General features: G+C 51.2%; 3 protein-coding genes across 5 annotated transcripts; 2 read left to right on the top strand and 1 right to left on the bottom strand.

The window, feature by feature from the left end:
• The first annotated feature begins 1231 nt into the window (after positions 1–1231).
• LPCAT4 (lysophosphatidylcholine acyltransferase 4) lies at positions 1232–9842 on the top strand. 2 transcript variants are annotated; one of them, XM_049613265.1, is made up of 14 exons: positions 1232–1630; positions 2913–3055; positions 3391–3611; positions 3988–4100; positions 4217–4277; positions 4578–4621; positions 4812–4846; positions 5404–5458; positions 5595–5677; positions 5935–6060; positions 6617–6749; positions 7875–7973; positions 8301–8457; positions 8713–9842. In XM_049613265.1, exons 1-14 carry the CDS (start codon positions 1517–1519, stop codon positions 8865–8867), a joined length of 1539 nt encoding a protein of 512 aa, XP_049469222.1. In that variant the 5' UTR covers positions 1232–1516; the 3' UTR covers positions 8868–9842. The 2 variants fall into 2 exon arrangements, with proteins under 2 accessions (XP_049469222.1, XP_049469221.1); XM_049613264.1 differs by having other exon boundaries at positions 1238–1630; positions 4563–4621.
• Positions 9843–9924: 82 nt separating this feature from the next.
• Positions 9925–20991, bottom strand: NUTM1 (NUT midline carcinoma family member 1). Of its 2 annotated transcripts, XM_049613263.1 has the most exons (8): positions 20889–20991; positions 19620–19714; positions 17285–17984; positions 15218–15346; positions 13730–13869; positions 12928–13217; positions 12542–12658; positions 9925–12191 (listed from the first exon to the last, which is right to left on the bottom strand). In XM_049613263.1, exons 2-8 carry the CDS (start codon positions 19633–19635, stop codon positions 10179–10181), a joined length of 3405 nt encoding a protein of 1134 aa, XP_049469220.1. In that variant the 5' UTR covers positions 19636–19714; positions 20889–20991; the 3' UTR covers positions 9925–10178. The 2 variants fall into 2 exon arrangements, with proteins under 2 accessions (XP_049469220.1, XP_049469219.1); XM_049613262.1 differs by lacking the exon at positions 20889–20991 and having other exon boundaries at positions 19620–19756.
• A 489-nt stretch (positions 20992–21480) lies between these two features.
• On the top strand, positions 21481–22298 carry NOP10 (NOP10 ribonucleoprotein). Its single transcript, XM_049613266.1, has 2 exons — positions 21481–21619; positions 21923–22298. Exons 1-2 carry the CDS (start codon positions 21566–21568, stop codon positions 22061–22063), a joined length of 195 nt encoding a protein of 64 aa, XP_049469223.1. The 5' UTR covers positions 21481–21565; the 3' UTR covers positions 22064–22298.
• Positions 22299–23110: the final 812 nt, after the last annotated feature.

The following is a 23110-nucleotide window of genomic DNA, read 5'->3' on the forward strand; positions in this document are numbered from 1 at the left end:
AAAGCATTAATTTTAAGACAGTAGGGAGTTCCTGGAAGAATGTCTTACTCTCCTTGTCTCAAGTATTTGTCAATGGGGTGCAGGTTAGAAGGAAATTTATCTGCATTTCTTTGCCTTTGTTTCCCCACATCAATCACATTGTACACCTTAAACACTGATGTCAGTGTCATCTCGATAAATCTGAAAACGGTTTTTAAATTTTTTTAATAGGTAAAAGTGAGCTATTCAATCTTAAGAACGTTTAAGAAATAAATCTTGACTAGAATATCCCTTTGTTTCCCTGAGAATGGTGACGCTCTGAAGAATACAGGTAGAAATTAAGTGAGTAAATTATGGGGCAAGGAGGGAGAGAAGGAGATCTAGACAGTAGTCTTCTGGCTTTTGCCTGGTCCGCCTTCCAATGAAAGATTAATGGTGTTCAATGACCTGCCACTTGTCCCCATTGCCCTCAGGAAATGGTGACTGATAGGAATGCAGAAGGGAGAAAACAAGCTGAACCCAAGGCTGCTTCTTTCCACAAGCAGGGAGGTCCCCTTTCCCTTTTTATCGTATTACCACTCTGATTTTGTTACTCGCTGTGGATCTCAAAGTCCACCCCATTTTCTGATCTCACCATTGAGTTTTCTAGGATGATCTGGGGCTTGGGCGTTAAGGGCAGAGAGGCAGAAGGGGGGCAAACGGAGAAAAAGAGACAAGGATGGAAAAAGAAAGCTGCTGCTGGGGTCGTCCAGCCTTCCCGGTTCCTACTGCCCCTCCCCAGCCGGGCCTTGCGGACTCACGGGAAGCACACGGGCCAGCCTTTTAAGAGCTCTAGGGCGTCTGGTGGACACAAGGGGTCCACCCCGCGGAACAGGAGGCCCCGCTTAGCGCAGGCAGGACGCGGGTGCGGAGAGGTGTGAGGCACAACGCAGCCGCCAGAGGGCACGGGCGCCTCAAGTCCTCCCGCGATGGCGTCGCCACCACCAGGCAGGGAAGGTGGTCCGCCAGCGAGCCCGCGGGGAGAGCGGGGCCCCACCCGCCCCCGAGCTGCGGGCCTCGGCGCACCGCACACAGTTCCTCCATTCCTAGCCGCCCGAGGGCCCCGATCCGCGCTCGGAGGGTGACCTCGACTCCCGGGCGGGGTCGGAGGACGCTGTCAGCTCCGCGCCCATCTCGCGATCCCAAGCCCTCTCCGAGCCGGAGGCCTGCGAGGAGGTGGCGGTGGCCCCGTGTTCCGAGAGGAACGCCCGGAGGCCAGGCCGGGGGTCAGCATACCCCAGCATCCGGCCGCCGCGGAACAATGGCCGGAGGGGCTGCGGCGGGCGCCGAGGAGCCCGGGCGCCGGGGAGCTGGAAGCCCCGCCCCTCCGCCGGCTCCCTGACAACGCGGGCCGGGCCGCGCCGCCTGCTCCCCGCCCCTCGGCGCCCGGCACCAGGCGGGGCCCCGGTGGGAGCGCTGCAGCGGCAGCTGCTGCTCTGCAGAGCGGGGCCCGGGGTCGGGGCCGGGGCGCCCTCGTTCCCACTTTTCTCCCGCCGCTATGAGCCAGGGAAGTCCGGGGGACTGGGCCCCCCTCGACCCTACACCGGGACCCCCGACGCCCCCCAACCCCTTCGTGCATGAGTTACATCTCTCCCGCCTCCAGAGGGTTAAGGTAAAGTGTGAGCGGTGGGCGTCGGGAGGACTCGTGGAGGTAGGAAAAGGAGGTTGTTTAAAGCCCAGGAAAAGATGGGGATGGGGATCCAGAAAAGAGGTGGGTGAGAAGCGTGGGGGGCGGGAGTTCGGGGGAGCACACGTGGGGGCGGCAGTGGATGGGCGAGGAGTCCTTGGAGAGGGCACGGGATGGGGCGATGGATAGCTCGAAGGTGTGGAAGAATGGACAGGGCGAGGACGGAGAACTGCAGAGGACCCGGGGGAAGGGGAGACGGAAGATACTGGGAATGCAGTTTACATCCTGCGGAGGCCGATGAACTAGGATGGAGGTGGCGGCTACGGAAAGCCGGCGGTGGGGGTGGGGGCGTACTGAGTGCTTCTCGGAGGCTCGGAATTAGAGGGAAGAGGTTTCTAGACCCAGAGCCTGCGCCCCTTTGGCCATCCAACACCCCCTCCCTTTCCCACTCCCCCCACCCCTGCACTGCAGCACCTCCTGGTGGGGGGTAGGGCGGCTTCGAAAGGGGCAGGCTACAGGAAGTGGAGGGCCGCACCAGCCTAGGGGGAACTGGGGAAGGGTGTGGGAAGGGAGTGTCCAAGGTTTCTGCTGCCCTCACCGCCCCAAGGCTGGCTCCTGGGGCTCGGTTTGTTTACCTGCGCTCTCCCTAGGGCAGCCCAAGGAGTCACCCTGGCTCCTGGCAACCCCTACCCTGCGGAATAGGGCCAAGCTCTTGTTTCCCCCATCCTCCAGCCCTGGGGGAGTGCTGGTGAGTTGCACTAGTCTGGCCTGGGCCTAAAAAGTGGACCTCTGTGTGTTCCAACTCTACACCTCCCAGGGCCAAAGTAGAAAGAACTGTGCACCTGGCTTCTGTTGGACAGAGTAGCTATTTATGGAATGCGACGTGGGGGGGAGGGACTGTCTCCAGCCTACGCTACATCAAGCACTGTGCTGGGCCCTTCCATAGGGGTTATCATTAAATGCTCTTAACAGCCTTACCAAGTGCCAGGTGCATTTTATGACTTTTAGGTAGGGTGGGGACCAACCGAAAGATATAAAACATTTAGGTCCGATCCTATTAATGAGGCCCTTAATCCTATCTGTTACCCTTTTGCCCTTACTGGTAGCTTCATCTCATCTTGGATTCCAGTCCATCTTCTGTTCCCACACCACCTGTCTCCTGATCTGCAGGCGGTGACAGCTCTCTATTCCATCCTTGTGGGAGAAGGGAAGCAGTGGGGAGCGAGTCTCCCCGTCCTGAAGTGGCATTCTCTCCCACCCTTTGCAGTTCTGCCTCCTGGGGGCACTGCTGGCCCCCATCCGAGTGCTTCTAGCCTTTATCGTCCTCTTTCTCCTCTGGCCCTTTGCCTGGCTGCAAGTAGTTGGTCTCACCGAGGAGCAGCTTCAGGAACCAATTACAGGATGGAGGAAGTAAGTGGAGCATCAGCCCCCGGAGACCCTACTTCTCACTTCTCTTCCCTGTTACCCATTCTGCTCCCTCTTTGAGAAGAAAAGGAGGGAGGGTTCTGAAGCTCTGCTACCCATCTTAGGTAGGCAAGATGAGTCAGCCAGGCTCACACCTGGTCCCCAGGACCGCAGCTCTAAGTGAGGCACCCTGATGTGTCCCAGAGGAGGCAGACTTCAGCCCTTGGCAGAGGATAGAGGACAAAAGAAGGGCAGCTGCTTTTCTGGGTGCCCAAGCCTGGGAGAGAGTGAGGGAAGGGACGGAATCACTGCCGCTGCTCATGGCCAGCCTTGCCCCACAGGACCGTGTGCCACAATGGGGTGCTGGGTCTCAGCCGCCTGCTCTTTTTCCTGCTGGGCTTCCTTCGAATTCGAGTTCGGGGCCAGCGGGCCTCTCGCCTTCAAGCCCCCGTCCTTGTTGCCGCTCCCCACTCTACTTTCTTCGACCCCATTGTCCTGCTGCCCTGTGACCTGCCCAAGGTTGTGTCCCGTGCTGAGAACCTTTCTGTGCCTGTCATTGGAGGTGAGAGAGTTTAATAAGAGGGGTAAAGGGGAGAGATGACCACTCTGAGCAAAAAAGGCAAGAATCAGAGATGCTGTGGAAAGAACTGGCCTCCAGGGGGAAGGGAGAAGTTAGAAGGGATACGGACTGATGCTGGCCAATGAGATTCAAATGGACACCTTTTGTGAACCAACCTCTTAGATGCTGAGGGCTGGTGCTTAGAGGGTTGGAGGGATCTCTGATCAGTTCCCTAAGGACAATATGCAATAAAAGGAGTGTCCCTGTGGCAAAGAGACAACTGAGAAGCATCTCCATACTGTTGAGGGAGTGGAGGGTACAGGTGTAAATGCCCCTGGGAAGGAACCAAATGATTCCTTGTATCCTGTCTGGATCCCAGCCCTTCTTCGCTTCAACCAAGCCATCCTAGTATCCCGGCACGACCCGGCTTCTCGGCGCAGAGTAGTGGAGGAGGTCCGAAGGCGGGCTACCTCAGGAGGCAAGTGGCCCCAGGTGGGTAAGGGTCTGAAGAGCTTCTGGCCTTTTATATACTCCCAAAGAGACTTCTCTCTCCTCTCGCCCCTTCAAGCTACCCCTCCTCATTCTGATCCCTTGTTTTTTTCCCCCAGGTACTATTCTTTCCTGAGGGCACCTGTTCCAACAAGAAGGCTTTGCTTAAATTCAAACCAGGTGAATAAATGATAGTGGGTGATAGGGTGGTAGGAAAAAAGGAGCCCCAGATTTAGAGAGTCTGGACCAACCCAAGAAGTGGAGTGGGATGGCAGGGAAGAGAGGTGGGAGACTTCCTAGCTAACCCTGAAAAGTCTCCAGGAGTCAGAAAGAAACTTATCAATGAAATGGAGCAAGGCCAGGTGTTATTTCAGACCTGTCCCAGACCCCAGCACTTCATGCCTTCTAGCTATCTGAATGAACTAACCTCTGCCTGGGGGGGTGGGGGGTGGAAATGGGATTCAGGAGCCTTCATCACAGGGGTTCCTGTGCAACCTGTCCTCATCCGATACCCCAACAGTCTGGTGAGTCTGAGTCTAAGAATGGAGGGTGGGGTGCACAAATCCACCCTAAATGGGAATCAGTGAAAACTTCCGAGTGTCATGGTGGGATGTGCATGTGGGGCTGGGGCGGGGCCTCTGCCCAAAGAGAATGGGCCAGCTCCCAGGGAAGAAAAGGAATGCCTTTCTCCCCTCACCTCTGCTTCTCCTGTAGGACACCACCAGCTGGGCATGGAGGGGCCCTGGAGTGTAAGTCTTGGTGTTGGTTCCTGGGGTGAGGGTGGGGAGCAGGGCCCATCAGAGAATTCCTGGCCCGCCTTCCAATCTCCAGACAAGGCCAATGGACCTTCTTCATTCTCAGATTGAGAGAACTCTAGAGAAGGGCGTGCCCATTTCCCTGTTTTGTGCTGATCTCCAGGTATAACCTGGAAGTGCTTTCAGCCATCCCACCTAATCATTCCTGCTGTGATTACAGCTCCTTTTAACTTCCTGTCCTATGTTTCTAAGTGATCTTCTCCATCAGCCATCCCTTCCTGAAAACCAGCAGGTGTGCCTCACCTTTTGTGCAGTCACTCACACCTCTTCCAGCAGCTCTTCCTCAGGCATATGCCTGCTGGCGCTCGCTCTCTCTTTCCCTACCACCTTCTGGCCCTTTCCTCTGTCTCCCTACTGCATATTCATCCATCTGACTATGTGGTTAGGAGTCTGTTTTTATATGAATAGGCAGAACTTTCCCACTCCCCTCCTCAGGGTGGGAAGACCCCTAGTTAGAGATTGGTGAGCATCTGAGGTCTCTCTTCTCTTAGACTTAAAGTCCTCTGGCTCACAGCCTCTCAGCCCTGCAGCATCGTGGACGTGGAGGTATGACATCCCCTACCCCCCCTACTACCACCATGGGTGGGATAGGGGAATGGGCATCGGCCGAAGGGGATGAGAGTGGGAGTGGTCACCCATAGCTTTGAAGTCCTGATGTGTGTGTGTATGTGGTGTGTTTCAGTTCCTCCCTGTGTACCACCCCAGCCCAGAGGAGAGCAGGAACCCCACCCTCTATGCCAACAATGTCCAGAGGGTTATGGCACAGTGAGTTACCACAAAATATTTCCTGGAGCAGATACACAGGGCATAGGAACCACAAGAGGGGTGGAGGGCTGAGGTTCCAAGGCAAAGATAGGGGAGTGGGCAGTGGGATGGACTCTGAACGGTTGATACTTGGGGTGGGGGGGCGGTTAAAGGGGCCTGGTCTCCTCTCCCTGTTCAGCAGCCCAGACTCGGTAGTGACCCCTCAGAAGAGTCTTCTTCCTTGCTCCCCCTCCATTCCATCACTCTTCATCCTCTAGGGCCCTGGGCATTCCAGCCACTGAGTGTGAGTTTGTAGGGAGCTTGCCTGTGATCGTGGTGGGCCGGCTGAAGGTAGCACTGGAGCCACAGCTCTGGGAACTGGGAAAGGTGCTTCGGAAGGCTGGGTAAGTGACCTTGAACATAAGAGTATGGTCAGTGTCACTTATAGATAGAAAAAAAAAGAAGAGGGAGAAATGGGAAGAAGGAAGGAAAGTTTTGTTTTGTTTTGTTTTGTTTTGTTTTAGTTTATTTATTTATTTTGAGAGTGAGAGAGAGAGAGAAAGAGAGAGAGAATCCCAAGCAGGCTCCACACTCAGCCTGACTCGGGGCTCATTCCCACAACCATGACATCATGACCTGAGCCAAAATCAAGAATCAGATGCTCAACCAAAAGGGCCACCCAGGCGCCCAAGGAAGGAAAATCTTTTAAAAAATAATAATAAATAAGAGGGAAGGTAGAAGAATTTTTTTTAAGATAATGGAGTAAAAGAATTGGTAAAAAGTAAGGGAAAGATATTTAATAACCCCAGTGAGGAAAGGAGGAATGGCTCTCAAGGGACTGTGAGTGAGAGTACATCTTAGAAAAACACCAAATATGTCTGTGGTGGGAGAGCTGCGGCCAAGGTCGTGTGTCCAGGAAGAAGCTGAGTAAGCTGTCTGCCTTCAACAATTCTGTTGTAGGCTGTCCCCTGGCCATGTGGACGCTGGGGCAGAGCCAGGCCGGAGTCGAATGATCAGCCAGGAGGAGTTTGCCAGGCAGCTACAGCTCTCTGACCCCCAGACGGTGGCTGGAGCCTTTAGCTACTTTCAGCAGGTAAAGGAGCTGGGACACAGAGGCCAGAGCCTGGGCACTGCCCTCCAGGCTGATGTGCTCAGGACTTCAGGACACTATCCAGTTGGCCCCATGGGTGGCCAGTTTGGAATCTGCACTGTTGGATGGCCATCTCCTGAGGTCTGCTGGGGGATTCGTTTTTTATAGAGTATCCAGTGCATTGAGGAACAATGTTTTAATCATTGTGGAAAGGAGCAGTGGAGAACTAATCGGTCAGTGAGGTCCATAAGTTTTTTAAGCCACTTTAGGGATTGGCCAAGATGGAGGACCAGATGACCTTGTGGGGTACCTGTGTGAGTTTCAGGGAAGAGTCACGAAGGTTGGATGGGAAGGTGACCTATGGAGGAGACAACATGGGACAGGTTAGACAGAGACGAGTGGGAGCCTCAGATCTCAGCGATACTTTTTAAAGATAGCCCGTGGCTGCTTAGGGGATTCCTGAACTATCTCAAGAATTTTGGTACTCTGTATATTTCCTGGGACTTAACTAGGTTTTCCTGTTGAATTATAATAATCCCAAAAGATTCTTAAGGTTTGCAAACAGCCACCACTGGCCCCAAAGAGCTCTTTTTGGTGCAAACTGTGGCTCTCAACACCCTCTAGAGAGGGACAGAGTGACCCAGGTGTGTTGATTGCTTAGACTGGGGCAGACTTTCCCTGAAAGGAGCTTCTCTGCTTAGTCTCTAGCATAGCTGAATAGCATGGCTCCGCTGGGGCAGCATCCTCCTTGGGTTTTTTATGCCGGTGGCCCCCTGTCAGTCTGTCAGACCAGTTCTCCAGCATTGGCTGAGTCAGAAGAGAACCAGTTATTCCAGCTTAGCATATGTCAGAAACTTGGTGGTAACTTCAGCATTCCTGAGGGATTCCCTCACGTTCGTAGGAGATTCCCTAGAGGAGAGTTTTGTCACCAGGTGACTTGGGGGTGGCTTGAGCATGACCAAGAGAAATGCTGGGAATCCTGGTGAGTTTAGGGCTTCGGGTTTTGAGGGAAGCAGACAGAAGATCATCCCTGTTCCTGCTGAGAAGAGGGAGGAGCCAAAACCCAGGGCAAGAGGGAGGACACAGGGTTGGTCCTCATACTGCCCTGGTTTCTCTTTCACCATCTAGGATGCCAAGGGTTTGGTGGACTTTAGAGATGTGGCCTTGGCACTGGCAGCTCTGGATGGGGGTAGGAGCCTGGAGGAGCTGACTCGCCTGGCCTTTGAGGTATCAGGAAGGTGGAGGGACGTGTGGTGGCCATGCCTACCCCACCCAAAGGCCTGTATGCACTGCTGCTCCCAGTACCTTCTAGATAGTAGGTGCTGGCTATGCACCGCAGTGCCTCCCTGTCTCACCTACAGAGCCCCAGTGCCTCTGTGTCGCAGCCTTGCTGGGAACAGGGCAAGGGCAACAGCTGTGAAGTTTACAGTTCTGCAGAACGGGCCAGGGTGAGGGTGGCAGGGGAGACGGGGGAGCCTGTCAGGCAGACCTGCAGGGCGGTGTGGGGCTATGGCCTGAGGACAGTGCTTGACTTGCTGTCCCTTTCTGTCCCAGCTCTTTGCCGAGGAGCAAGTAGAAGCACCCGACCGCCTGCTGTACCAAGACGGCTTCAGCACCATCCTGCACCTGCTGCTAGGGTCACCCCGCCCTGCTGCTGCGACTTTGCATGCTGAGCTGTGCCAGGGGGGACCCCACCAGGGCCTCTCCCTCTGTGAGTCACTGCCTCCTCTGCCAGGACGGCTCGGGCCATCATCAGCACAGGCTGGGAGAGGGTGCTGGGGATCCTCGTACAAGAGGTGAGGCTGGGAAGGCAGAGAAGACATAAGCTGGGACTTGAGAAGTGAAGCAGAAAGGAGAGGGACAAGACATACCAATTCCCAAAACGAGCTGGCCTCCCTCTTCCTCTCCTTCCTGGATGGTTTTACCTTTCCACCTTTGCCCTTCTCACTCTTTCTTACCCGTTCAGGTCAGTTCCAGGACTTCTCCCTCCACGATCCGCTCCACGGGAAGCTCTTCAGCACCTACCTGCGCCCCTCCCAGAAACCACATGCCTCATCCCCAGGCACCCCCACTGCTCTGGCCAACGGGACTGTGCAAGCTCCCAAGCAGAAGGGCGACTGAGCGCCTCGACCTCCCCAGCTTGCCTCCGGCCTACCCTGTGCCTCAAGCCCATTTGCTCCTGCTTGATTTTTTTGTTATTGTTGTTTTTTTTAATTTGATTTTCATTTTTTTTGTTTGTTTGGTTTTTTTTTTTGTAAGAAACTATTTTATATATAAATATAAATATATATCTATATCTATTTAAAAAAAAAAAGTAAGGCCGTTACATTGGTGATATCAGCTGGGAACGAAAGGGATTAATGGTTGTAGGCTGCCCGTTGGAAGATCCCAAAGGTTCCCAGGGTCAGTCCTCTTGGCCACTGCTGAATGAATCCTCACTTCCAGTTGGACTGGACAGAGCTTTTTCCTGCACAGAAATCCTGCAAATCTCACATCCTCCTCTCCTGCTGTCAAACCTTACATATGCACATTTTAACAGGCTTCCTCATGAACCTCTTTTCAGCCTATTCCCTCTTGTTCTGTCCTCATTAGAAATTAAAAAATAGCTGACTACCATTTTACATTTAATAATCCTACTGAGAATGATGCCCCCTCCCGTGGTGGGAGCAGAGAGCTGTGTCAGTAGCAGCCAAGCCTCCACCCTGCAGCTGAGACTAGCCTTAGGAGGGTGTTTTATGCCAGAGGATAAACAGTTAAGTCTCTTCCTTCCAGCCCCTTTTTGAGGCGAGGGAACAATAAGCAACCCCCACGCCCCTTAAAAAGATGGTGTGGAAAATTAATTAGATTCAGAAAATTAGATATCTAACCCAGAGACCTGACAGGCTTAAAAAAAAAAAAAAAATCTTTCCATCTTACAGATTTTTAAAGGGAGATGGATAATGATGGCCTGTCCTGGGAAGAACTGCCAGCTTCAAGTCTAGGCTTTTCATGAGTAGGGGGATAAAGTGATCACTGGGACTTCTCACTCCTGGAGCTTGTCAGGGAGCCTAGATAAGGCTGGAGGCGGGAGTGGTATCTAGATCCGGTGAATCTGGAGCCACCTCCACCTCCTTTCTTCTTTTCAGCACCACACCCCATCTAGCAGGGAACACGCAAATACACAAGGACACACTGCAAGCATTTTCCAACAACCGGAAAATCTTTATTCTTTTTCCCCATACAACTCCTTTCAAAGGTACTTCACCTCCCACCAAGGGGACCACCTTCAACCTAGCCAGTGTGGCCTCCCTTCCCACACTCACTACTTTTGCAGAACAACGAAATAACATGGGGTTGAGAACCAGTCTATTGGTACGCAGCCAGGGTGAAATCTACTCTGGGGCCCCCACCTTCAAGGGATCAGCAGGTGGGATCGTTTGGTCCTGCTGTCCCCTAGTGGCTGCGCCGTCTTTTCTTCCTTCTGCCAGTAATAAAAGTATCACGCCGCCTTTTACGGGGCTGTGAGGCCCGAACCACCTCCAGAGCCAGGGGTTTCTCTCCAGAGACACCAAGATCAGTAGTTGTCTTGTAGGGCCTCTTGTCAGCAGGAGCTGAACTTCCACTGAGTGTTCTCTTCCCAGACTTGGTCACAGGATATGGAGGCTGGCCAAGGCCCCTCACCTCAGCGGAGAGGGAGCTGGATGCTCTCTGGACCCCCTGTCCTCCCGTGGAGGGCAGTGGGCCTGAGACAGAGTGAGGACTGAAGGGAGGCCCCCTGGGAGACAGGCTAAGTTTAGAAGCCAAGAGGTAGGCAAATCTGGCAAGTTCCTCATCTTCCCTCTCCTCCTTCTGCTCTTCCTCCTCCTTTCCTTTGGCCCCATCTGTTGAGCTGCATGTTTCACTGACAGGAGAAGCATCTCTCAGAACTAAGGCATCCCTGGCTACCCATCTAGAGAACATGCTTTCAAGGCCCTGGTGAGGAGACATTGATTTGGGAGTCCCATGTGCATAAGAGTCTTGATTCCCTGGTAAGGGAGCAAGGTCTTGGGGCTTGGATACGTCAGTATCCTCCCTGTGCTCTCCTTGGAGGTCATAAGAATTAACATTTGGCAGGCAGGTATCCTGAATGACCCCTAGATGGAGGCCACAGGCATCTCCAATATCTAGTATGTCGACCTGTTCTATGGTTTCCAACAGAGGAGAGAGGGAATTGCCACTGCTCCCCGCCTCTAGGCTGACCTCAGGGAAGGAGGAGATCCCCTGGGTCCCCAGCATAAAGATATTGCCTTGACATGCAGGCTGAAGGGTTTCTTTGGGAGCCCCCAGTGTGGGGGTGCTGATACTACTCTCCAGCATTGGGGGGCAGCCTTTAGCCCACAACTCACTGGGATCCCCTGTAGCCTCAGGGCTCTGTTCTCTATTTCCTTTAGACCCCAAGGATGGGCTCTTGGCCCTCAGAGGTCTGGGCAGGCTGCTATAGTTTCTCTTGTGCACAGCTGCTGTGCCGTCTGTGCCTCCATGGGGAACTGCAGTGCTCCCCCCTTCCCCAGGTGCTGTGGTTTCTCCAGGACCCAGAGAAATGTTGCCTCTGGAGCCCAGTGCCTGGCAGTCACCCTGATGCTCAGTGACACATTCCCTGGAAGTGGAGTTCACATGGAAGTTCTCTATAACCTCCTCAATCTCTAAGGGCAGCTCCAAGCCCACAGCATCCAGCTCACTGCTCAGCCAAAGTCCTGGACTGAGAGAGGCTCTGTCCCCATCCCCGTCCCCAGTTTCTTTAGGGGAAGGGCTCTGATCATAACTCTGAACTACAGGAGGACCTTTGTTGTCTCCCCACTCTGTCATTTCCTGGGACTCTGCTAACAGCTCCTCCCCTTGAGGAAGCGCTCCGAGCCCCTCTAGCTGCTGTCCCGTCTGCAACCCCACAACCCGCTTTTCTAACCCCTGTCCTTGCAGAAGGGCCAGCCCTGCAAATCCGACATCCAAACTGGGAACCATCTCCAGCAGGGGGCCTTCCTGCCAACAAAGGGGCGGAGTCTCTGAAGTGCTGTCCGATACCAGGGAGTGCCCAGGAGACCTAGCACCTCCCAGGTGGCCATCCTGATGTGGGCATATTTGATCTGTCACCTTCCCAGACCCTCTCCTCTCCATATTTAGGGACCCTCGAAATCCCTGCGCAGCTGTAAGTTCTGGCTGCAGGTCCCAGCTGCTGGGAGATGGTAGAGCATTCCCGTCTCTGCGCATCCCCCTCCGGCCATCCGGAGCCCGTTTTCCTGGGAAAACAGCCTTTCCAAGGCAAACGGTGCTGTCCCCCGCCACCCGAGGCCCAGCTGAGGGCCGAAGCCGCCCACCTCCATCTTCGTCCTCATCAGAAACGGAAGGACTGGAGTCCGATTGAGCTCCGCTACAACCTGGAGATGCCTCTGCAGCCTCCTCTTCCAAGGCCAGGAGTCGCTTCTGGACCAGCTGGAAGCAGAATGGACAAGCATTGTTCTGTAAATGGTTGTGAGAAGGAGTAGCTGAGGGGGTGGTGAAGAGATGGTACTTAGGGCAGGGAATGGAAACAGGTGGCATAAGTCACAGTATCAAAAACAGATACCGTCGCTCTTTTCTCCTTTCTCGGGCCTTCCTTCCATGCTTTGACCCTTTATGCTCGCTCCCCTTCTCCTATGTTTCCACAATCCCTTGCCTACTTGTTCTGCACCCAAACCTCAATCCTGAAGCTGTCTCCAGAAGCCATACCATCCAAGACCGTGTAGAGTTCGATAAAATTATACAAGCTTTTTATTCTGTTATTCCCTACCTCCCAGGTTTACCTGGGCAAGACTGAGCCCCTCTTCTTGCTCTAGTTCCTCAATTAAGGCCAATGGATCCCTCTGCTGCTCTGGGGACAGCAGATCTGCCAGAAATTGAGGATGAATGACGGCCTCCACCTGGAGAACAGAAGGAAAAGTGATCTGAGTCCTTGACAGAAAGTAACCTGTGAACCAAGAAGCTCTGGAGAAAAAGCCATGTCTCCACCCCTCCTCCCCTGGGGTTGTTATTAACCAAGACCACCACCAGCTATGCACATTCACAACCTAGGAAGACAGTAGGAAGACAGCCTAGCTCCTAACTGCCTCGGGCAAAACCCTAGGTCTTTGGTGCCCTGGTGTTTCCACCCCAGGATCTGTTAGAAACCAGACACCCAGGTCCGACCCACCTTGGAGACAAAGACCTCCTGAGAACAAAGCTCCTCGATGTAGCCCAGGAGGCCTGGATCTGGATACATCCCTTCCTCCTCCTGCTGCTGCTCTTCTTCCTCTTCTTGTTTTCCATCTGACCCCCCGCTGGCCAAGTGACTCCCCACGAGCCCTTCCATGATGTCAGTATACTCTTTCACAGCTTCTGGTGGGATTTCCTTGGGTACCTCAGGAAGCGGAGGCCTCTGGGTTTTGCGCTGCCGCCGACGGGGGGCCCGGGCCTTGGAAGCCACCTTTTTGGGAATGTATGCTAAGGGAAGAGACGGAAAGGAGGAACACAAGGTGGCACAGAGACTGTGGCTTCTGCCTCCCGACCTTGTGTTTGTAAAGGGCAGCAACCTGGGTACACTGAAATGGTTACAGGCTAGATGAGGCCTGGAACGGTACCAGCCCAAGGGAGAAGACTGTGGAGCTAGAAGGTCTAAGAGGATCACTGTATGAGGCATCTGGAAACCTCTGAAATTCCAAGAAGTCCTCTCATCCAGCCCCCATTTCTTAGGCAGATGAAGTATTATGTGCCTCATTTATGGACAGTCTCAATTAGAGACTAGTTGGTCTCCTTGGCCAAGATCAAAGTTTGGGACAAAGGGAAACGGAGAACCCAGCCTCCTATGTATGTCCTGTTTGGAACATCAATGGCACTCCCTGGAGGGAAAGTGACAGAAGCAAGGGCAATGCCTTCCCTAGTCCATGACTGGCTCTGTGTACGCCTCCCTTTGAGCCTTTGGCCCAAGGCTCCTATTTGGAATTGGGTAGCCTTACCTGGCTGCTGGCTAGCCTCAGGGGCCAAGAGCCCTGGAGGATCAAGTTTCAGAGAGGCTGCCGGAGGCAGGCCCTGGGACCCGTTCATCAGCTGCGTGTTCTGAATCTGCATCTCCTCCTCAGCCTCAAACTCCATGAACCTGCAGAGGGTGAGGAAGGCCTGGAAAGTTCTCAGAAGGTCAGACACTGGGAGGGGGTTGCTCACAGATGGCCAGATAACAATTCTGGAGAAACATCACAAGGTCTCCACAAAGTCCCTTATGTGCAATCATCACTTAGGAAGCTTGTTAAGAAAATGAATGGTCTAGGGGCGCCTAGGTGGCTCGGTCGGTTAAGCGTCCGACTTCAGCTCAGGTCATGATCTCATGGTCCGTGAGTTCGAGCCCCAAGTCGGGCTCTGTGCTGACAGGGCCCTGTGCGGACCCTGGAGCCTGTTTCGGATTCTGTGTCTCCCTCTCTCTCTGCCCCTCCCCTGTTCATGCTCTCTCTCTGTCTCAAAAATAAATAAATGTTAAAAAAAATTAAGTAAAAAATAAATACATACATAAATAAATAAAAAGAAAATGAATGGTCTAGAACTTGTAAAGCTTCTCCAGAACAGAACCATGGCTTTCACTTCTATTTCATACCCTATCTCACCCAGCATCATGGAGGGTATACAGCAGCAATTAATTCAGGCTTGTTGAAGCCAGTCAGGCCTCTGCCAAAGCCTAGCAGGACCCCACCAGCCAGCCCATAGGGCCTGGGGTTGCAATTTAAGGCAGTTCCTACCAGGAGGCAGTACTGAGATCCGAGTCCTCAGCCTTGCAGTGGGACCCTACAAGAGTAATTCTGGGAGATACAGGTCCAGAAAATTTGGGGGTTGGAAATGGAAGCTAAGCTTTGGAGGAAAGAGTTCATCTTCCTTAAGAGTTACTTCTTTAACCAAGGAGATTATCATGGAAAAATGGGGAATATGAGCCAGGAGACAACTCTGGGCACCCAGGACCCTCCTCTGACCAACCTATGCAAGCACCAGGCCCTCCCTGGGATAACAGGGTAAATGATTTCTGTGATAAGTCCTTCACAGATATATACTCTTTCCAGAGGAGGCATGGTCTCAAAGTCTGCATCAATAGCCACTTGCTGCTACCTGGTCAGTGAGATAGGAAAGAACCCGCCTAGTAGGGCTTACCTCCCCATTGCTAGGTCCCTTTAGCAAGGAATTTTTACACCCATTGGGTTCCAACCCCATTCTAAGAACTTCAGTATCAAGGACCTATATAATTCAGAATCTGGAGGAGGGAGAGCTTCCAAGGGACAGGAAAACCCAAGAGTCAAGGTGGTGGAAGCAGTGAGAATCCAGGAGACCCCATTCTAGTCCACACTCCTCCTAGCACCCCTTTGAGTAATAATTCCCCCCCACCCAGACTCACGATGTTCAGACCTGACCCCATCCCTCAGCTGAAAACAGTGCCCCTCAGGAGAATGAGGGGTGGTCAGACTCACTTTTCTGCCATCTCATAGAAGATCATCCGGTCAAAGTTGCTGGTATGCTCCCACTCCTGCACAGCCCTTGGCAGTCCCTCCTCCAGGGTCATCGTGGGCTTCAGCCGAGCCAGAGAGCGAAGCACAGGGCTAAAACCCCCACTGGGTCAGTCATGGTCTACAGTGCATGCCCCACTCATCCACCTGTTCTGACAGACACCTCAACACATACCCCCTTGTCCCCTCAGCAGATGTAACTTGCCCCCCAATCCTTGTCACATCCCAACTTCCAGTTAGACTTCCAGACCCCCAACTTTCCATCCATCCTCTACCACACTGGACTTCCCACTGAAATGTTCAAATCGCATGCAAAATCAGATGATTGGCTCTGCTCCCCACCTTTTGAAATCAGCCACCTTTAATTCCCACAGTGCTGTCCTCAACTAAACATTAGGAAGAAAGCACTCATGTTATTAAATTAATGGATTTGTTATAAAGTAGGCAGGCTTACCCCTGCCTGAAGGCTCTTGCTTTTGGAGAAAGGCACTACCTAACCCAAATGAATCTCTAATTAAAGGTTGTGTGGTGTTTTTATTTGTTGGTTTTTAAGTGCTTTTTGCCTCCAGGACACCCTTCACAGTCAGTCAAATATCAATACTCTTTAAGCTCTTTATGATTCATTTTTGCCTTTCTGACTTGCCAGAGTGCTCAAGCACTGCGCCTAGAATCACCTGGTGAAGCTTGTTATAATTATGGATTCCAGCGCCCCAGGATCTAGGGACTAGATTCCTGGGTGACTGTTGCAGAGGGTCTGAACTGCATTGTGGAGGAGACCCTGCCCAGAGCCCCTGAGCATGGAGAGCAGGAAGAGGCCAGGAGTTAGAAATCCAGCCTGCCAGGCTCCAAGAGAACTCAGAGCCGTCTGGAGAAAGCAGGGAGCTGGTAAGCTGATCTACACCAAGGACTTGGGGGAAGGCTCTTGATTTATTCACTCCAGAGTCAGGGTGGAAAGGGAGATTCCTTTAGGTGTTCAATGATGGCGAGAACAATGTACCTGTATTTTAAGTCCAGTAAAATGTGGTATGTGTTACATAGTGGTTTACACAAGATGTTTAGAGTGCAGTACAGTTAGGAGCAGCTGTGGGTCTGGGTGGGAAGAAGAGAAAATTCCCCAGATGGCTGGCTAATGACTCTGCTTGATAAACACAACAGACAGCCTATGACACCTGGGGTCCTTGGCTAAGCGTCCCCTCACGTAAACATTCTGGCCTTTTGTGAATTCTTTTCCTCTACTAGACTGCCTTTTTTTTTTTATAACAATAGTAATGACAACAGCAGCTACCACTTAATGAAGCATTCTCTGTGCCCGGCACACTGCTAGGTACTTCACAGATATGAATTCATCTTCTCAGCAACCTTTTGAAGTAGGTATAATCATCCCCTTTCTAGGTGAGAAAACTGAGGGCAAAGATAGCAAACGTTGGGCCCAGGATCACCAATCTAGCAAGCGGTGGAGCCTAGGCCACTGGTCACTAGGCAAGCTCTACCAACTCCCTAGTTCAACTTGAACTGTGGCTAAAATAGGGACTAGTGGGGGTGGGGGTGGCACACACAAGGTCCTTTGCCAGGCCCCACATCATGCTCCACTCCTCCAGGAAGGCTCAGGGCCCAGCACTCATCCTGCTGGTTTGGACGGCCCAACTCGATGTCGGGTGGTAATAAAACAGAATGGAGGCCCCTGTACTTAGTGTCAGAGACCTCAGCTCCACCCATGGCTCCTCGCTCTATGACAGGGAACCTCTGAGCTCCAGTCTTCTCATCTATAAATGAGGACCACATAAAAATGCCTGCCTCAACCCACAGGTTGTGAGGATCACTTCAGAGAAGACACCTGAAAGCTTGTTATACTCTGGAAAGCGCATAAAGAGGTGTATCATCATCCTCCTTATGCTTTTTCATTCTCACAGCATCTCTAGCACCCTCATGACCTGCCCTCAAGCATTCCCGAATAGCCTAACCTCTCGCCCACCCCAAAGTCCTCCCTGTTGAAAAGCGCTAGGATAATCCATGTCAGATCTCCCCACTTACATAAGAAAGCAGGAAAGGGCTTCTGCATCAGGACTTTGAGATAAATGCCTCCGAGCCAAGACTTTGTAGCGCTGCCAACGTCGGAAGTTCTCATACACACCCTTGGAGGTACAGGAGAGGTCACCCAGTGAAGGCTTGGATTGGGTGGACAAACGACCTCCTTCTCCAGTTGCCCCATGTGGCCCTGGCCAAGCCTTTTCCGGGGACACAATGGGGGCCAGTTGGGCAGCTGGTGGTGGAGCCCGAGCAGGAAGGCCCGGGAGACCCTCCTGGCTGACCCCAACGGCCTTAGTGGGCAGAAGAGTCTTCATGTTAGTGGCTGTCATGAATCGCGGGGGAGGACCCTCAGGGGCCCCGCAGGGACTGCCTGAGGCAATCCAGTTGAGGGCTGGCTGAGTAAGGATAAAGTTCTGAGTCTGAGAGGACTCAGCCGGCCCCACTTCTGTCTTGACTTTGACAATGACTCCAGCCCCAGTGGGGCCAGGGCCCCCGTCCCCTGTCACCAACAACGGGCTGGGGAGAGCAGAGAGCAGCAGAGGGTTGTCTGGAGAGAATGCTGAAGGCATGGGAGGCTGTGGAGGCAGCTCCCAGGGTGGCTGGTCTGATGGGCCAGAAGCAGGTGGGGGAAAGGGAAGTGCAGTGAAAGGAGACAGGGTGGCACCAGGTGTCAAGGTTATATCCGGTCCTGGCAATGGAGATGCTGTTGAGACAAAGAAAAAGAGGGAATGGAGTAGGAGAAAGGGAGGTCAGAAGTAGGTTATCAGAGCTTCATTTAGTCCCTGAACCATCAGAGGTCTGATTCTCAACAGGTGAGAGAGGGGCTATGATGGGGAACTCGCATAGTCTGCAAATGTCCCCCAAGTGATTTTGATTTGAGAATTCTCGCACCATAAGAGGTGCAATGACCCTTGGGCCCATAACTCATATTCCATAACATGTGCCACCCAGCATACATCTCTTATTCTCACCCACTCCAAACACATTCAAACCACCTGAGCCCTGCTCCCAGCTACTCTGTGGTCCCTGCCACCGCTCACAGAAGCACTGTTTCCAGGAGAGGGTGTGTGGATTAGATGTCTCGTTTCCAGAAATCTTGTTATGTAACAGCTAGGAATGACTAGAGATAAGGGCCAGGAAATGGGTGAGGGGAGGGCTGTGCAAGAAGAGAGGTTCCCAGAGTAGCTGCTGCACATGCTAAAATTTGGTGATGTAGACTATCCGCGGTCCTGCTTGGAACTCCTAATAGCAGACATTTAGGGTCCACTAGGGACAAGGCACAGACGGTGAAGTCGGAAACACAGTACCTGCTGATGAGAAGCTATGTGGAGTCTAGTCAAAGGGACCAAGGAAAATACATACAATATGTACTTAATTAATCAGGACATGTGTTTCTTAGGATTTTTCGTTATAATAATAGAAGATCATTTTCCTGATTTCACACGACTCTCCTCCCCCTCTAATAAATAGTTTCCAGTGGCAAATTAACGGCACTCAGCTTCCGCTTCCTGACCATGAAGGAGACATGGAATATGAGCAAACCCCTCATCTCAACTACACAGCAGAAGGCCAGGAGTCTTCCATCAAGTGTGGACAGTGAAATGTGTCTGAAGGCCTGAGTTCCACAAAACATAGAAAAACTGAGAGCAACTCAGGGAAGCCCCAGCTCTCATTCTGGTTGGAGTTACCCACCTCCCCTGGCCCTGGGAAATCAAGGAAAACTGCTTCCCTGAACTGGAAGAGAGGCCACCTCTCGGGCAAAAAGGAGTCATAAGCCTCTGAGCAGAGGCACTTATATAGTACCTTCCAGTCTGGCTTTGGGGAGAACATTTCTTTACAGACGAGGCAACAGATAACCCAGCGGAACAGTTTTCCAGCTAAGGTCTCCCTCCATTCACCTCACTCAATAAGATGGGGAGTGGCTCCAGCCTGGTTCTCTCAGGGCAAAATTCTAGAGCAGGCTCCAATCGCATGAAGAAGACACAGGAATTTGGACCTTCCCCTTGAGCCCTCTCTGAGCTATTCGCACCACACATAACCTGGCCACACAAACACATGTTGAAGGCGGTCCCTGTTCCAGAGAAATGAGTTGCTAACTTTCCGCTGAGGGGCTCTGATTTATTTACCTCCCAGGAAGCTCTCTTCATCCCCTAAGCCTGGTGTTAACAGCACAATCTCCTTCCCCAGCCTCCCCAAGACGGATGACTTTGCTGGGGTCTAGTGCTCTCACATCCCTCTAGGTGAACCCCAAAAGCTGGTCCCCAGGTAAAACGTCAAATTTGAATCCCCAAGGATGTGGGCAGGTAGCCAGGACCTTCCCCACCACTTTCAGACTTACCTCCATCTGAAGCCATCCTCTCAGGTTTGGGCTCCAACTGTGGCTCTGTGGAAGCCTCCAGAATGGCCAGTCAGGTCCAGGACCCAGAGAGCAACCTGGCCCCAGCAGATACACAGGGATCCAAGGAAGGGAAGACAAAGATCAGATCAAAACAGAACTAGAATCTAGGACTCGAGGCATTCTGCAGTGGGGGAGGGGAGAGGAGCTGGAGTAGAGGTACAGAGAGATTCCAACGGGCTCTAGTAAGTAGGCGGTAACCAGGAATTCCCTCCAAACCAAAGTACCACAACACAATTTTTGAGTATCTTTTTAGGGCAATTTGTAAATTCTGATTCCCAATACTACAAGTTTTACATCTCGGTTACCTGTACATTTCTTCACCAATATATATAGTTTTGTGCCCTTCAATCCCATCCAGTTCTGTAACTGACTTCCTATTAATAGCAGGTTGTGGCATACGCTTGACTTAATTCAATGTTGGCTATATTTTTTAAACCAAATTCAGAGCATTATAGTCGGTGTACTTAAGGATCAAAGAAACAGAATGTTTGAAATCAGGGTGTCTCAGAAAATCCGGGTTTGATCGGCTATATGCATATCATTTCCTTAAAAAGCTGTCCTGCAGTTCCCTAACAGTCCAGTACCATCAGGTCTGCAGCACAGAAGGTTCAGCCTTACCCTTGGCTGAAAAGCACCACCCTATCAGAAACTGCCATTCAGCCTAAAATTCCAAAAGCAAAAAGTCCTTCTTTTTGTTATTTTGTTTAAATTTTTGTTAATTTTAATTTTTGAAATGGGTAATACATCTGCATGTTTCAAAAGTCAAATTATGCCAAATGTAATATACAGCAAGTCTCCTTCTCTCCCCTTTCCTCTGGAACTGAGTTCTTTCTCTCTCTTTCTCTGTTTCTTCTCTTTCTTTCTCTTTCTTTCTTTCTTTTGTTTTTAGAAGCAAGTTCTTTATCTCAGAGGAAACCAATAGTATGCTTCTTGTGAAATTTTGCATTTTATGCAACTACAATTAAATACAAACTATATTCTTAAAAAAAAGAAGAAAGCCTTCAGGTTTTTCTCGATTATAAAATTAACCTATGTTCCAATGTCTTTGCCATTATAAATAATACTGCAATGATCATCTTTGTAATGATATCTGGGTTCCACTATCATTTTTTAAAAACCAGGTTCCTATGAATACAATTTCTATGTTCTTTTAAAAATTCGAAATAACCCTATAAGGTGCATCTTATTATGCTATTATTAGCTACTCACCACTATTAGAAAGAGCATTGAATTTGTGGTAGACACCTGAGTTTAAATCTTGGTTTGACCACTAAAATCTACTTCACCAGTTTCATAAAATAACTTCACGCTCTCTTCGCTGTACATAATATCGAATACCCGTCATGCACTCTTTACCGCCAATACTTTGAAATAGGGCGGAGGAACCGGATGTAAAAGAGGGGAGAGAAGAAAACTTTCTTCTTCTACCATAAGGTAAAGGGGCTCTGAATCCTGGAGCCTTTGTTTCTCCAGGCACTAGAAACCCACTGCCTGTGAAATGGGTGTACATCTCGATATAAAGACAGGATTCTATTAATCAGTGTTCAAGCCATATCCATTCCTACCCCCCTCTAATTCCTAGCAGTGTCTTGCACACAGTGGGCACACTCCACCTATCTCAGAACTCCTGCAAAGTTGCAACTGGAAGCCAACTCCTGCAAGGTTGCAACTGGGTTGCAACCGGGCCAGATCCTGCAATAGTTCGCCCCCTTCTGGCCAGCTGGAGAAAGACCTAAATGGACTACATTTCCCGGCATGCCTTGAGAGAGAAAGAGAAAGAGAGAGACTCTTCCGGCTCCAGGGGAAGGAAATTGACAAACACGTGAGACTGGCGGCGGTTAGGAAGAGGTGCAGACGGAATTGGAACTTCTGGCTTCGGTGTGGTCATGTTTCTCCAGTATTACCTCAACGATCAGGGAGACCGGGTCTATACGCTGAAGGTGAGAAAAGAAAACAGGTTGGAAACGGTTAGGGCGAGAAACATGGGTGGGGGAGCGGTTGAGACCAGCCACCGAATTGCCTAGGTGGGTGAGGGGAAGTAGAAAGCCCAGAAACCAGGAGTGATGGAGGCAGGAGTGTATGACTTGTTGATCTAACTGTCGCGTCTCTTGTCTTCCTGTTAATCTTTTTTTTTTTCGCGCAGCCTCCTCCCCATCCCAGCCTCTGTCTCCCTTATGAATCCAAGGATTGAGTTTTCCCACCACTCCTGTACTGAGCTTATGTTCTCTTTCTTCCTCGAGCAGAAGCTTGACCCTATGGGACAACAGACCTGCTCGGCTCATCCTGCTCGGTTCTCCCCAGATGACAAATACTCTCGACACCGAATCACCATCAAGAAACGCTTCAAGGTGCTCATGACCCAGCAACCGCGCCCTGTCCTCTGAGGGCCCCTTAAATTTCATGTCTCCTCTGCTACCCCTCAAGAGACTTTCTGAAACCAAGCTCTTCACTGTGTGAGCCTAGAAGCCTTCTTATCATCCTTGCTCTTTGGAATCGGTTTCATCGTTGCCATTGTTCATGCTTGTGTGAAACAGTCATGGTAGCATACCTCTTAAGGGAACAAGTTTGAATCTTTCCATATTTTGAATCGCTGCCAGGTTATTAAATTGATTTGAAAGAGCTCTTGTTTTGTACGTTGTGGGAAGAAAGGAGGGAGATGAGAGGGAAGAGCACCTGAGGGGTACAACAAGTGGTACTTGGAAGAAAAACTTCAGTCACTGCAGGAGCGGTAGTGCTGCGCGCGATGGGGTGTCGGGGAACGGGAAGAATGGTTGGGACTCTTCCACAACCGTCAGCATTCACTGAAAAGTACCCCTCTTGTCACTTAAGTAATTCCTTGCCCCTTGAAATGACGTTTTGACTCGGGAGGAGTTGCTTGAAAAATAACAGCAGCTATATTGTAGAGGGGATGCTGTGAATTGGAAGTTGGGAGACCAGGATTTTCCCCTCTGCGTGCCTTTGAGAAAGTCACTTGTTTAGTCTCACTTTTCTCATTTCTAAATTCTCTTCCAACTCTAAATTTGATAGAGTTCAGTGGTGGATCTTAATATAGCGACAGTGTGTTATAAATAGAACCGTTGTGAGTATGAATGCCTTTATTCATTAAATGAATAATATGCATCAATGAATGCATATTTACTGGCCCTCTGAAAATATTCCCAGGTTTTTCATTTTCTCCATCAAGGAATTGCCTTCTCACATACACCTAACTTTATTTTCTCCTTGGCAGGCAGCTACTTTGTGGAATTCTACATGGATCTTAATTTAGAAAATCGGGTATGAGAGATTCAAGCAGGGTTTTGCTGGTTTTTTAAGCTACTTTTGGGGTTAATTAAAAAAAAAATGCAAGATTTCTTAGGAGTTAAGCTGCTCTTATGGGGCAACCGTAAATTTTTCAGCCAATTCATAGTAAAGGGATGATGAGGGAAAAT

The sequence above is a fragment of the Panthera uncia genome, assembly GCF_023721935.1.
Source record: "Panthera uncia isolate 11264 chromosome B3 unlocalized genomic scaffold, Puncia_PCG_1.0 HiC_scaffold_1, whole genome shotgun sequence".
Taxonomy (NCBI): Eukaryota; Metazoa; Chordata; class Mammalia; order Carnivora; family Felidae; genus Panthera; species Panthera uncia.

Bases quoted from the DNA above. Each gene is read 5' to 3' on its own strand.
- LPCAT4 (XM_049613264.1), top strand. From the start codon at position 1,517: ATGAGCCAGGGAAGTCCGGGGGACTGGGCCCCCCTCGACCCTACACCG. The intron at 6,750-7,874 runs GTAAAGGAGCTG...TTCACCATCTAG, and splicing joins CCTTTAGCTACTTTCAGCAG to GATGCCAAGGGTTTGGTGGA. The intron at 8,458-8,712 runs GTGAGTCACTGC...TTACCCGTTCAG, and splicing joins CCACCAGGGCCTCTCCCTCT to GTCAGTTCCAGGACTTCTCC.
- NUTM1 (XM_049613263.1), bottom strand. The intron at 13,218-13,729 runs GTAAGGCTACCC...CTCTTCCCTTAG, and splicing joins TGAGGCTAGCCAGCAGCCAG to CATACATTCCCAAAAAGGTG. The intron at 12,192-12,541 runs GTAAACCTGGGA...TTCTGCTTCCAG, and splicing joins AGGGGCTCAGTCTTGCCCAG to CTGGTCCAGAAGCGACTCCT.
- NOP10 (XM_049613266.1), top strand. From the start codon at position 21,566: ATGTTTCTCCAGTATTACCTCAACGATCAGGGAGACCGGGTCTATACG. The intron at 21,620-21,922 runs GTGAGAAAAGAA...TTCCTCGAGCAG, and splicing joins ACCGGGTCTATACGCTGAAG to AAGCTTGACCCTATGGGACA.